Source organism: Phacochoerus africanus, chromosome 15 (assembly GCF_016906955.1).
Source record: "Phacochoerus africanus isolate WHEZ1 chromosome 15, ROS_Pafr_v1, whole genome shotgun sequence".
Taxonomy (NCBI): Eukaryota; Metazoa; Chordata; class Mammalia; order Artiodactyla; family Suidae; genus Phacochoerus; species Phacochoerus africanus.
In genome coordinates this window covers 105,095,413-105,111,042 of record NC_062558.1, presented here as the reverse complement: position 1 = coordinate 105,111,042, position 15,630 = coordinate 105,095,413, and the positions used below count along the sequence as shown (strand labels likewise).

Sequence of the window (15,630 nt, the reverse complement as noted above, 5' to 3'; positions counted from 1 at the left end):
TTGTTTGAACCTTAGATTTTTAATTTATTGTCTGTGGGATTCTTACCTTCTGCAAAATGGGCATAATTCATTTTCCCCGTAGGACTATCAGAGGATGAATTAAAATCATAGGTAGAATAGTTGATTGGCAGGGTGCTTGGCATAAAGTAGGTATTGTTAATAAAAATGTTAGTTTTGTCTTTTCTTCTCCCTTCTTCCTCTGTTATTAAGGCTTTTTATAGTACTAGTTTTTTAAAATATCTTTTCACTTTTTTCTTGTATTTATGCCTACATTTTTAGCTTGATATTACTTACCCTTGAGTTCTATACTTTTGTATTATATAGCCATTTTAAAAAGTCTTCATTAATTGTGAAAGATAGTCACTGTAAGGTGTATTTATTTTAATAACTATTATAGCTTAACTGCAGTGCTTAAAAAGGCTAGTAATAGATGCTAGCTAATGCCAGTGACATATGATTAGTACATGAAATAAATATTATTTTATTTCCAAATCATTACTCTTGAAATCTGTAATTTTTACTAATTCAAATGTGTACCTGACCCTTCTTGTTTTTAATAATTTTTTCCCTGACAATTGGAAAATACTGCTAAATACAGAATAAAAAAAAGTTACCTGCTGTTATCTTGTAAAAAGATAACTACAGTTAACATTTTGACATGTATTCTCCAAGTCATCTTTTTCTATGCATTTATCACACTTATTTTTAAGCCTGATTTACAAGCTAGCTTTGTGGGTTTTAAAATAAGATTTTATATTAGCTAGAAAATTTAAAAACAGAAGAATTTTTAAAAGCATTAAACATTCATTCACCACTTACAAGTACATAAATAGAAGGAGTTATTAACAACTTGAATATATCTAGTGATTCTTCATGACTGCCAAGTGGAAGTCAGTAACCTTTTACTGTGAATACAGTACCACCTAAATACCCAGCGTTGATCTGCTTCTGGAAAGAACAGTTAACATTTCTTTCCTTCATAAATTCTAGTGATGTGTTTGTTTCAAGAAAGATTTTTTTATTGATTTACAGCCACTAAGGGATATGTATAAATGATGAATTTTTAATTTCTTCATGTGTTATTTGCAAAAGAAACCCAGTTTATCTAAATGTTTATACTAACAAATGGATATTTTTTATAGTAGAAGTAAATAGATCTTGAAGGGTCAATTTGTTCATATTTCTTCCTTTCTAGAAACTCTCTTTTGTTTTATCTCTAACCATAATGTCATCTTCTGTGCTTATATTTGCTACTACTCTAAAGAAGTAGATAAACATGATGTGTGTCTATCTGTGAAAATGTGCACACACATGCATGTGTTTATTCTTGAGGATTATTTCTGATTGGAAGCATGGGGATGATTTATATTTACATGGTGAATTCAAATTAATTCAACAATAATTTAATGCATACTTTTTTGAAATCAGTTGCTATAAAAATTAGATATATATATCTACTCAAGAACAACAGTTAGGAATATGGTATCAATCCTAGGTAACTTCTGGAAAGTTTTGGCACAGATCCACTATTAAAGTATCTATAAGAAATACTTCTAGGGAGTTCCTGTTGTGGCTCAGCAGGTTAAGAACCTGACTAGTATCCATGAGGATGTGGACAGTTGAAGCTCCAATTCTACTTCTAGCCTGTGGTCCCCTAAAAAAGCAAAAAAAAAAAAAAAAGAAAGAAATTCTTCTATTTATTTTTTAGAAACACCTTCCTTTAACTATTCTAGTTGGCCCACTGATGGAGGAAAAAGTAAAGGGTGAGAAGAATAAGTTTTTTAAAATTTTAAACAAGGGAGATCATTGAAGGCAATTGGGTAGGCTCCAAGTTAAATATTTTTGTGTTCGGCTATATCTTATGATGAGATTAAAAAGATCCATAAATTCTCCCTATTTTACTTATACAAAACTATTCCACTCACATTTTAACAGTAGTCCTGTTATTTCAAATATACCTAATGAGAGAATGCGCATCTCACTATAATCTCTTTGGTCTCTGTATTCTTCATCAGCCTATTCACCCTCACATGTCCCTGGTACATCTTTTTTTTCTTTTTCTTTTCTTTATTGGCCACCCACGGCACATGCAGTTCCCAGGCTAGGGATCAGATTCAAGCCGCAATTGCAACCTGCACCGGATGCGCCAGAGACCAAACCTGCGTCCTGGTGCTCTAGAGATGCCACCGATCCATCCCATTGTGCCATAGTGGGAACTCCTTACATCTTTTTTTTTTTTTAATGTTTCATCAACAGATTATTCAAGATATAAATATGCCACAACTATACATTAGGACGGAACAATGCTCCTTTTTTACTTCTGATCTCTAATCTAAAATACCCAATAATCTCTTGGCCTTTTCTTTTTCTTTCTTTCTTTCTCTTTTTGGCTGCAGCAACAGCATATGGAAGTTCCCAGGCCAGGAATCAAATCTGAGCCACAGCTATGACCCATGCCACAGCTGCAGCAACATCGGATCCTTAACCCACTGTACAGGACAGGGGATCAAATGGGTGTCTCCCCAGAGACAAGCTGGATCATTACCCACTGAGTCACAAAGGGAACTCCTCTTGGCTTTTTCTAACAGGAAAAGCCACTGATTATATTGACTTTCAAGACAGCTACTCCTAGGAGAGTTTAATTCTATTTAAGCCTATGTTGTCAATTTTAGGGCTTTGTTTTGGCTTTGGTGGGAAGAGACTTGTAGTTATTTTGGTTAAAAAGTAAAACAAATTAAAATTTAAAACAATTGACTAGAGAGGTTCATGATCCCTGATTTCAAACTATATTACAAAGTTATAGTAATCAAAACATGGTATTGGTATAAAAACAGACACACAGACAATGGAACAGAATAGAGAATCCACATAAATATAAACAACATATTGACAGCAAAGAAACCAAGAACATACAATGGGGAATGGACAGTCTCTTCAATAAACAGCTGGGAAAATTGGGCAGCCACATACAAAAGAATGAAATTAGACCACAGTCTTATACCATACACAAAAAAATGAACTCAAAATGGATTAAGGATTTGAATGTAAGACCTGAAATAAAAAACTCCTGTAAGAAAACATAGGAGGTAATCTCCTTGACATTGGTCTTAGCCATGTGTTTTTAGTTCTGACTGCAAAGGTGAACAAAAAACAAACAAAAATACAAAGGGGACTACATCAACCTAAAAAGCTTCTGCACAGTGAAGGAAGCCATCAACAAAATGAAAAGGCCACACACCACATGACAAAGATATTTGCAAACCATATATTCAATATGGGATTAATATCCAAGATATTTAAAGAAGTCGCACATCTTAACAACAACAAAACAAGCAACCCAATTAAAAACTGGGCAGAGGTCTGAATAGACATTTTTCCAAAGAAGATATACAGATGGCCAACAGGCATGTGAAAAGGTGTTCAACATCACTAATTATCAGGAAAATGCAAATCAAAATTTCAATGAGATATCACCTTATATCTGTTAGAATGGCTATTATCAAAACAATCAGAAATAACAAGTGGAGAGAATGTAGAGAAAAGGAAACCCTCATACGCTTTTGATGAGAAGTGCAGCAACTATGGAAAACAGTATGGAGATTCCTCAAAAAATTCAGAATATGATCCAGCTGTTTTACTTTTGGCTATTTATTTAAAGAAAAAGGAGGAGTTTCCATTGTGGCTCAGCAGGTTAAGAACCCAATTAGTATCCATGAAGATGTGGGTTCAATTCTTGGCCTCGATCAGTGGATTAAGGATCCGGTGTTGTTGCAAGCTGTGGCATAGGTCACAGATGTGATCCCACATTGCTGTGGCTGTGGCTGTGGTCAGCAGCTGCAGCTTTGATTCAACCCCTCTCCTGGGAACTTCCATATGTTGCATGTTTGGCTCTAAAAAGAAAAAGGAAAACACAAATTTGAAAACACATGCTCCCCTCTGATCACTGACATATTATTTATAATAGCCAAGATATGAAAACAACCTGAGTGTCCATCCATGGATGAACTGGTTTAAAAAAAATGTGGCATACATATAAAATAGAATGCTATAGAGCCATAAAAAAGGAAGGAATCTTGCCAACTGACTTTGAGGGTGTTATGCTAAATGAACTAAGTCAGACAGAGAAGGACAAATACTGTATGCTTTCACTAATATGTGGAATCAAACAAAACAAAACAAAAAACAAACTCACAGGTATAGAGAACAGACTGGTGGTTACCTGAGTGGTAAGGGTAGAGGGAAGGGTGAAAGTGGGTGAAGGGGATGGTAATTAGACTTATGGTGGGGATCACTGCAGTAAAGACAAATATCATTTTATAGTGTTGTACATCTAAAATTTATATATTGTTATATATTAATTTCAACTCAATAAAAAATTGCTAAGTTAAGAGTCTTCACAAATTGATTTATAATAATAGAAAAGGAAATACTCAAGCTAAGAAGTTGGCCTAAACAAGAAAGGCTCCAACTAAAACTGAATTCTAAAATATACTTTAGTAAGCACAACTATAATAATTTTTTGAAAAATTTTTATACTTACAGGCAAATGAGTAAACACTTGAAAGATGCTTCTCAAAAAATTAATAAGATCCATTAAATAACCACTAGCTCTTCCATCTGGCTCAGACATTGTCCAGTCATAATCAGCAAGCTGAACAAATTCATCAATTTTTTGATTAAGTTTAGTATATATTTCTCCTTCTGCTGCATGTCGGGCATCCTGATAGGGGACAACAAAAAATAAGAAACAGTTATAGAAGCAGGTAATAAATCAAGTTTTTTTGTTTTTTTTTTTGGTCTTTTTGCCTTTTTGAGGGTCACTTCCCACAGCATATGGAGGTTCCCAGGCTAGGGGTCAAATCGGAGCTGTAGTCACCGGCCTACACCAGAGCCACAGCAACGCAGGGTCCGAGCCGCATCTGCAACCTGCACCACAGCTCATGGCAACGCTGGATCCTTAACCCACTGAGCAAGGCCGGGGATCGAACCCGCAACCTCATGGTTCCTAGTCAGATTCGTTAACCACTACACCACGACGGGAACTCCTAAATCAAGTTTTTTTTAAATTCTAGGTTTTGCTTTTTATTTTTCTTTGGTCTAATATCTTAGATATTCATTCAAAGTCCAAGAAAAGTGTAATTTGTTCTTGCTGTCACCCCAGAAAAATAAATCAGTCAGCAAATGTCTAAATGGTAACAAAAAATATAATTTTTTGGTCTTTTTTCCTTTATTTTTGCTTAGTTCTTTTTTCTGACCGATCTACATTTCTGAGGTGACATCAAAAACTGGTCTACTTTTTTCCATAAACTACCCAGGTTAAGATAATTTAAATGAAACTCTGGTGAGGGGTATTTTCTATCTTTAGAAGCTTATTAATACTTTCCATAGCCTACAATAGCAAACAAAGAAATCTAAGGGAGTTAGCGGCTGGTGCTGTGTGAAAAAAAAATTCAGACAGCAGTCCTAGGTAGGAATGTGTTTTAAAGTCAAATCTGAAACAGGACTTTGCTAAGAACTAAGGATTCTGCTTATTTTATAATCCAGACAAATACAATCATCATAAAACATATGTGCATAAACTGATTCCCTGCATTTTATTTTTAAAGAAATAAGAGCAAGGAAAGAAACACATTGTAGGGAGTTCCCATTGTGGCTCGGCAGGTTAAAACTCGACATTGTGTCTGTGAGGATGCAGGTTCAATGCCTGGCCTTGCTCAATGAATGGGTTAAGGATCCGGTGTTGCCATAAGCTGTGACAAAGACCACAGATGTAGCTCAGATATCTGGCGTTGCTGTGGCTGTGGTGCAGGCTGGCAGCTGCAGCTCCCATTTGAGCCCTAGCCTGGGAACTTCTAAATACCATAGGTACAGCTGTAAAAATTAAAAAAAAGATTTCACTGTAACTTTTCCTGTATTTATACACGAGAATACACTGAATTATTTGCTAAAACCTTTCTAAAAAAGATCACTAATTGTAATCTAAAGACTGGACTTCCTGGGGAATTCTACTACAGCTGAAACCAGAATACTCTCAAACCAAAATACACTCAATACTCTCAGGTCTGACCAGAAAGTCAGTAACATTATCAACTCACTCCTAAATTAAATTTTAACATTCAGCTTTTCAAAGCTATTCTTTCTTTACTCGTTAAAGAAACAGTACCCTCTGGAGGCAGCAATGTATCTCATATAATGAGAAATACTGTATTTTAATGTACAAAAATTAAATGATACCATACTATCAGTGGTTCTTAACCACAAGTGTACAACAATCACCTCAATAAATTTTTTTATTTTATTTTATTTTATTTTTTTGCTATTTCTTTGGGCCGCTTCTGCGGCATATGGAGGTTCCCAGGCTAGGGGTTGAATCGAAGCTGTAGCCGCCGGCCTACGCCAGAGCCACAGCAACGCGAGATCCGAGCCGCATCTGCAACCTACACCACAGCTCACGGCAACGCCGGATACTTAACCCACTGAGCAAGGGCAGGGACCGAACCCGCAACCTCATGGTTCCTAGTCGGATTCGTTAACCACTGCGCCACGACGGGAACTCCTCAATAAATTTTTTTAAACAGACATATGAACAAATTCCATTATAGACCTCAGAGACCATAAGCATGTATGTTTTAAATAAAAGCTAAGTAGAAATACAGCTGAATATTTTAGAAAACATCTACGACTATCACCCATTCCCCCTACTTGGAACAGTCCTTGAATACATTTGGAAAATCACTCTGTATCCACTTATAGCACTATCTGGTGTGAAAAGGACTGAACCTGTAGCTAGTTTCAAGAATGGATTCTGATGAGTTTATTAGGTCAACTATCAATTATCTTCACTGAGAATTCCATAGCTAGTGGAAGGTCACATTCTCTTTTCCTCTAGATGACAAATCTAGAGGATATATGGTTTGAACTGTGACCTCACAGCCATTTTGCTACCAGAGTAGAAAGTCTGTAACTGCTGGGCCACCATGTATAGTCTGACCATGAGGACAAATCTACATAAAGCAGAGTTAAAAGATGAAGGGACTCTAGGTCCTTGGTGACAGTTGCTGTGCAGCTAGCTCTGCCTTACATGAAATCTGCCCCATTCTTGAACTTTCCAATCACACTGGCTAATAATTTCCTTTTATTGTTTAAGACATTTTGAGTTGGTTTTCTATAAGTTCTTGTCAATTTTCTTTTAGTAGCCTTGATTAATATAAGTAGCTTAAGACTTTAATTTCCTTGATTAATGTTTTATAGTTCTTAATGTATAAGTCTTTTACCTCCTTGGTCAGGTTTATTCCTAGGTATCTAAAAATTCTGGTGCAATTTTAAAAGGTATTTCTAAAATATTCTTTTTCCAATATTTCCATGTCAATATACAGAAATACAACCAAAATTTTGAGTGTTAATCTTGTATCCTGCTACTTTGCTAAATTCATTTACCAATTCGAGTAGTTTTTGTACGGAGTTCTTAAGAGTTTTTTGATAAAGAGGAAAGCTGTTAACTTCTGTGTTTTAACCTTGTATCTTGAAACTGCATTAGAGTCACTAATTAGTTTTCAGAAGGTTTTCTTTTTTTTTAATCCTTTGAGTTTTTACATAAACAATTATGTAATTTGCAAAAAAATTGTTTTATATCTCCCTTCCCAATCCTTGTATTTTTTATTTCCTTTTCTTGTCTTATTGCATTAGCTGGAATGTCCAGTATGATGTTGAAAAGGAGTGTGAGAGAGGACAGCCTTACCTAATTCCTAGCATTTGTGGGAAAACATCAAGTTTCTCACCATGAAGGATGACGTTAACTGTAGGATTTTCATAGACATTCATTATCAAGTTGAAAACATTCTCTAAGTTTAGTGAGTGTTTTTATCAAGAATGGGTGCTGAATTTTGTCAAATGCTTTTTCTGTATCCATTGATATAACCATGTGATTTTTCTTCTTTAGCTTGTTGACGTGATGGATTATCTTAATTGATTTTTGAATGATGAACAAGCCCTGCATTAGCTGGAATAAATCCCACTTGGTCATGCTGTAGAATTCCATTTACAAATCGTTAGACCCAATTTGTTAATATTTTGCGTCTATGTTCATGAGAGATATTGGTCTGTAATTTTCTTGTAATATCTTTGGTTTTGGTGTTAGGGTATTGCCAGCCTCATGGAATGAATTCATAAGTATTCTCTCTGCTTCTACATGAAAGATATTGTTGGGAGTTCACACTGTGGCACAGTGGATCAAGTATCTGACTGCAGTGGCTCAGGTCCCTGTGGAGGTGGAGGTTTGATCCCTGGCCGGGCATAGTGGGTTAAAGGATCTGGCATTGCTGCAGCTGCAGTGTAGAGTCAAAGCTGTGGTTCTGAATCAATCCCTGGCTCAGGAACTTCTATATGCTGCAAGGAAGGAAGGAAGGGAGGGAGGGAGAGAGGAAGCAAGGGAGAAATCAAAGAGGAAAAGAAAGAAGGAGGGAGGGAGGAAGGAAAGAAAGGAGAGAGGGAGGAAGGAAGGGAGGGAAGGAGGAATACTGTAGAGAATTGGTATAATGTCTAATTTAGATGTTTGATAGAATTCACGAACAAATTCATCTAGGCCTAGTACTTTGTTTTAGAAGGTTATTAACTATTGATTCAATTTCTTAAATTGATACAGGTCAATTCAGGTTGTCTGTTTCTTCTTGTGCAAGTTTTAACAGATTGTGTCTTTGAAAGAATTGGTTTATTTCATCTAGGTTGTCAAAAGTTGCAGGTATAGAGTTGTTCATAATATTTCTTTTTATCCTTTTCCTTCCTTTTTGTCTTTCTGTCTTTTCTAGGGCCGCACCTGCGGCATGTAGAGGTTCCCAGGCTAGGGGTCTAATCGGAGCTGTAGACACTGGCCTATGCCAGAGCCACGCAACACCAGATTCAAGCCGCGTCTGCTACCTACACTGCAGGTCACAGCAACGCCGGATCCCTAACCCACTGAACAAGGCCAGGGACTGAACCCACAGCCTCATGGTTCCTAGTCTGATTCATTAACCACTGAGCCATGATGGGAACTCCCCCCCTTTCCTTCTTGACCCATGTATTATTTAGAAGTATGTTGTTTAATCTCCAAGTATTTGGGAATTTCCGTTTTCTATTACTGATATCTTGTTTAATTTTATTGAGGTTTGACAGAAGACACTGTATGATTTCTATTCTTTAAAATTTGTTAAGGTGTGCTTCATGCCTGAAAATGTGGTCTATCTTGGTGAATGTTACATGTGAGCTTGAGGGAAATGCATATTTTGCTGTTGCTTGATAAGCAGTTTCTAAGTGTGAATTATATCCAGTTGAATGATGGTATTGTTGAGTTCAACTATGTTCTTATTTATTTTGTCTGCTGGGTCTGACCATTTCTGGTAAGAGTGGTGCTAAAGCCTCTAACTATAACAGTGGATTTATTCATTTTTCCTAATAGTTCTATCAGTTTTTGCTTCACACTTTTTGACCCTCTATTATCAGGCATATGGATATTAAAATTTTTTATGTCTTCTTGGAGTACTGACAGATTTATCATTATATAATGGCCCTCTTTATCCCTCATAACTTTCTTTGAAGTCTGTTCTGTTTGGAATTAATACGGCCACTTCTACTTTTTTGACTACTGCTAACATAACATATCTTTCTCCATTCATTTATTTCTACTACATATGTATCTTTATATTCAAAGTGGATTTTGTAAACAACACAAAATTGGGTCTTGCTTTTACTGATCCACTTTGACAATCTATGTCTTTCAATTAGTGTTTTTAGGTCAGAGATGTTTAAATTGACTAATGATAGCTGGACATATCTACCATATTTGTTACTGTTTTCTATTTTTTACACAGTTTCTACTTTTGTATTCCATTTTTCCACCTTTTGTGATATTAATTGAGCATTTGTATGATTTTATTTTCTCCTTCTTAGGATATTACTTATACTTCTTTTTGTTTGTTTTTAGTGGTTGTTCTAGAGTTTCCAATATATATTCACAATTATTCTAAGCCCACTTTCAAAAAACACTATACAATTTCATGGGTCATATGAATACCTTATAACAACAAAACAATCCAAATTCTTCCCTCCCCACTCCTGTGTCATTGCTGTCATTCATACAAACATACATAAGTATACATATATATGCATATATATATACACAGAGAGATATATTAAAAAGCATACACAATTGAATACATAGTTGCTATTATTCTTTCCAACAGTTATTAGATCAATTAAGAAGTTTACCATCATTTTTACTTTCTCTGATGCTCTTCCTTTCTTTATGTATATCCAAGTCTCTGACATCTATCATTTTCTTATCTCTGAAGTTTTTTTGTTTTTTTTTTAACACTTCTTGAAAGGCAGGTCTACTGGCAAATTTCCTCAATTTGTGTTTATCTGACAAAGTCTTTATTTCTCCTTTACTTTTGAAGGATAATTTTACAGGATATAAAATTCTAGGTTGATGAGTATTTTTCTCTCAACACTTTAAATACTTTATTTCATTCTCTCTTTCTCTCTTTCTCTCTCCTTCCTTCCTTCCTTCCTTCCTTCCTTCCTTCTTCCTTCCTTCCTTCCTTCCTTCCTTCCTTCCTTCCTTCCTCCTTCCTTCCTTCCTTCCTTCCTTCCTTCCTTCCTTCCTTCCTTCCTTTCTTTCTTTCTTTCTTTCTTTCTTTCTTTCTTTCTTTCTTTCTGCTTTTCTTTTTAGGGCTGTGCCCACAGCATATAGAGGTTCCCAGGCTAAGGGTCCAACTGAAACTATGTTTGCTGGCCTACACCACAGCCACAGCAACATGGGATCTGAGCCACATCTGCAACCTACACCACACACAGCTCTCAGCAATGCTGGATCTTTAACTCACTGAGCGAGGCCAGGGATCAAACCTGCAATCTCATGGCTCCTAGTCAGATTCGTTTCTGCTGTACCACAACAGGAAATCTTCATCCTCTCCTGTCTTGCTTGCATGGCTTATGAAGAAAAGTAAGATAGAATCCTTTTCTTTGTTATTCTAAGTAGGTTTTCCCCTCTGGTTTATTTAAGGTTTTTTTTATATTTAATTTTGTAGAGTTTGAATATGATATGCCTAGGTGTAATCATTTTGGCATTTATCCTGCATGGTGTTCTCTATTCTCTTTGAATTCAGGGTTTTTTGTGTGACATTAATTCGTGGGAAATCCTCTGTCACTATCGGATCAAATATTGCTTCTGTTCCTTTCTCTTTTTTCTGCTTCTAATAGTCATACTGCATAAATGTTTAACCTTTTTTGGTTGTCCCACAGTCCTTGGATAATCTGTTCAGGGTTTTTTTGTTTGTTTGTTTGTTTGTTTTAATGTTTTCTTGTTGGCTTTTCTGTTTTGGAAGTTTCTGCTGACAAATCCTCAGAGAGCCTTTTCTCAGCCATGTCCAATATCCTGATGGAACCATCAAAGGTATTCTTTATTTCTTCTTTTGTTTGTTTTTGTCAAGATTTTATTTTTTTTATTACCTCAGTGAACTTTATTACATTTATGGTTGTACAACGATCATCACAACCCAATTTTATAGCATTTCTATCCCAAACTCACAGCCTATTCCTCCATCCCTCAACCTGTCTCCTTTGGAAACCATAAGTTTCTCAAAGTCTGTGAGTCATTATCTGTTCTGCAAAGAAGTTCATTGTATCCTTTTTTCAGATTCTACATATAAGCGATAGCATACAACACTGGTATCTCACTGTCTAACTTCACTTAGCATGATAATTTCTAGGTCCATCCATGTTGCTGCAAATGGCATTATTCCATTCCTTTTTATGGCTGAGTAATATTCCATTGTGTATGTGTACCACATCTTCTTGATCCACTCCTCTGTCCATGGACATTTAGGTTGCTTCCAAGTCTTGGCTATTGTTTATAGTGCTGCAAAGAACATTGGAGTACATGTATCTTTTTGAGTCATGGTTTTCTCTGGACAGATGCAAAGGAGTGGGATTGCTGCATCAAATGGTAATTCTACTTTTAGTTTTTTTTATACTGTTTTCCATAGTGGTTGCACCAATTTACATTCCTGCAAACAGTGTAGGAGGGCTCCCTGTTCTCCACACCCTCTCCAGCATTTATGGTTTGTAGACTTTTTGATGATGGCCATTCTGGCTGGTGTAAGATGGTACCTCACAGTAGTTTGGACGTGCATTACTCTAATAATTAGTAATGTTGGACACCATGTCATGTGCTTTTTGGCCATCTGTATGTCTTCCTTGGAGAACTGTTTATATCTTCTGCCTAATTTTTGCTGGCATTGTTTGATTTTCTGGTATTGGGCTGAAGGAGGTGTTTATAAAATTTTGGAGATTGACCCCTTGTCAGTTGCTTCATTTACAAATATTTTTTCCCATTCTATGGGATGTCTTTTTGTTTTGTTTAGGGTTTCCTTTGCTGTGCAAAAACTTTTCAGTTTAATTAGGTCCCATTTGTTTTTGTTTTTATTCTTATTATTCTACAAGGTAGATATGAGAAGATAATTGCTGTAGTTTATGTCAGACAGTGTTCAGCCTATGTTTTCCTCTAAGAGTTTTAGAGTATTCTGTCTTATATTTAGATCTTCACTCACCTTTGAGTTTGTTTTTGTGTATGGTGTTAGGAAGTGTTCTAATTTCATTATTTTACATGTGGCTGTCCAGTTTTCCCAGTATCATTTACTGAAGGACTGTTTTTTCTCCATTGTATATTCTTGCCTCTTTTGTCATAGATTTGTTGACTGTGTATGTGTGGGTTTAATTCTGGGCTTTTTATCATGTTCCACTGATCTATATCTTTGTTTTTGGGCCAGTACCATATGATTTTGATGACTGTAGCTTTGTGGTTTGGTCTGAAGTCAGGGAGCCTGATTGCTCCAGGTCCATTTTTCTTTCTCGGGATGGCTTTGGCTGTTCTGGATCTTTTGCGGTTCCAAACAAACTTTAAAATATTTTGTTCTCAGAGTTCCCATCATGGCACAGTGGTTAATGAATCCAATTAGGAACCATGAGGTTGCGGGTTCAGTCCCTGCCTTGCTCAGTGGGTTAAGGATCCGGCATTGCCGTGAGCTGTGGTGTAGGCTGCAGACAAAGCTCGGATCTTGCGTTGCTATGGCTCTGGCATAGGCAGGTGGGTACAACTCCGATTTCAACCCCTAGCCTGGGAACCTCCATATGCCACAGGAGTGGCCCTAGAAAAGGCGAAAAGACAAAATAAATAAATAAATAAATAAAATAAAATATTTTGTTCTAGTTCTGTGAACAATCTTCTTGGTAATTTGATAGGGATTGCACTGAATCTGTAGATTGCCTTTGAGAATATAGTCATTTTAACAACATTGATTCTTACATCAAAGAGCATGTTTGAATTGTCTGTGTCATCTTTGATTTCTTTCATCAAAATCTTATAGTTTTCAGAGTACAGGTCTTTTGTCTATTTTTTTTTTTTTTTTTTGGTCATTTTAGGGCCACACCTATAGCATATGGAGGTTCCCAAGCTAGGGGTAGAATTAATCACAGTTTCGATTTCTGGACCTCACCCCAGCCACAGCAATGCTAGATCCAAGCCGTTAAACTATGCTGAAGAAGAGTAGACATCTTTGTCTTGTTCCTGATCTTAGCAGGAATACTTTCAGCTTTTCACTACTGAGAAGGATGTTAGCTGTGGGTTTGTCATGTATGGCCTTATTATGTTGAGGTAGGTTCTCTCTATACCCACTTTCTCAAGGGTTTTATCAGAAATGGGTGTTGGATTTTGTCAAAGGCTTTTTCTGCATCTATTGAGAGGATCACATGGTTTTTATTCTTCAGTTTGTTAATGTGTTGTATCCTACTGATTGATTTGTAGATATTGAAAAATCCTTGCATCCCTGGGATAAACCCCATTTGGTCATGATGTAAAATCCTTTTTTTTTTTTTTTTTTTTAGAGCCACACCTGAGGTATATGGAGATTCCCAGGCTAGGGGTCAAATCAAAGCTGTAGCTGTTGGCCTACACCACAGCCACAGCAATGCCAGATCCAAGCCACATCTGTGACCTACACCACAGCTCATGACAATACCAGATGCTTAATCCACTGAGCAAGGCCAGGGATCGAATCTGCATCCTTGTGGATGCTAGTCAGACTTGTTAACTACTGAGCCACAATGGGAACTCCTACAATCCTTTTAATGTATTGTTGGATTTGGTGTGCTAGTATTTTGTTGAGGATTTTTGCATCTATGTTCATCAGTGATATTGGCCCGTAATTTTCTTTTTTGTGGTGCCTTTGTCTGGTTTTGGTTTCAGGGTGATGGTGGCCTTAAAGAATGAGTTATAGTTTCAGAATGATAGGTGTTAGCTCTTCTCTAAAAGTTTGATAGAATTCGCCTGTGAAGCCATCTGGTCTTGGACTTTTGTTTGTTGGAAGTTTTTTAATCACAGTTTCGATTTCAATACTTGTGACTGGTCTTCTCATCTTTCCTATTTCTTCTTGGTTTAGTCTTGAAAGATTGTACTTTTCTATGAATTTGTCCATTTCTCCTGGGTTGTCCATTTTATTAGCCAGTAGTTGCTTGTAGTAGTCTCTTATGATCCTTTGTATTTCTGGGATGTCTGCTGTAACTTCTCCTTTTTCATTTCTAATTTATTCATTTCTAATTTATTGATCTAATTTATTGATTTATCTTTTTGTCTTTTTTTTGTGTCTTTTTTTTTTTTTTGTAGTTTCTAGGGCCACACCCACAGCATATGGAGGGTCCAAGGCTAGGGGTCTAATCGGAGTTATAGCTGCTGGCCTTCACCAGAGCCACGTCTGTGACCTACACCACAGCTCATGGCAATGCCAGATCCTTAACCCACAGAGAAAGGCCAGGGATTGAACCCACAACCTCATGGTTCCTAGTCGGATTCGTTAACCACTGAGCCATGACAGGAACCCCTTATCTTTTTTTCTTGATGAGTCTGGCTAAGGATTTAGAAATTTTGTTGATCTTTTCAAAGAACCAACATTTAGTTTCATTGATCTTTCCTATGGTTTTCTTCATTTCTATTTATTTCTACTCTGATCTTGATGATTTCCTTCTGCTAATGTTAGGTCTCATCTGTTCTCTCTCTAGTTGCTTTAGATGTAAAGTTAGCTTGTTTATTTGAGCTTTTTCTTATTTCCTGAGGTAGGCTCGTATTGCTGTAAACTTCCCTCTTCGAACTGCTTTTGCTGCATCCCATAGGTTTTTGGATTGTTGTGTCTTTGTTGTTGTTTCCTTCTAGGTGTTTTATAATTTCTTCTTTGATCCATTGGATGTTTAGTAGCATATTGTTTAGTCTCCACATGTTTGTGTGTTTTGCAGATTTTTTCTTGTTATTGATTTGCAGTTATACAGCATTGTGGTCAGAAAAAAATGCTGGATATGATAGAAATTTTCTTAAAAGTTACCAGGGCTTGATTTGTGGCCCAGAATGTGATCAATCCTAGAGAATATTCCATGTGCATTTGAGAAGATGGGTATTCTGCAGCTTTTGGGTGGAATGTTCTATAAAGATCTATTAAGTCCATCTGGTCTAATGCATCATTTAAGGCCTGTGTTTTCTTATTGATTTTCTGTCTGGATGATCTCTCCATTGCTGGAAGTGGGGTGTTAAAATTCTCCCGCTATTAATAT

General features: G+C 36.4%; 1 protein-coding gene across 2 annotated transcripts in view; it reads right to left on the bottom strand.

Annotated features, from left to right (window-relative positions):
* The window catches only part of EXOC6 (exocyst complex component 6), a 229,115-nt gene that overhangs the window by 71,928 nt on the left and 141,557 nt on the right, over nt 1-15,630 (bottom strand). For both annotated transcript variants that reach the window (XM_047759791.1, XM_047759790.1), the window contains exon 18: nt 4,541-4,720. In XM_047759791.1, coding sequence (XP_047615747.1) covers nt 4,541-4,720 — 180 coding nt within the window. The remainder of the gene's footprint in view (nt 1-4,540; nt 4,721-15,630) is intronic.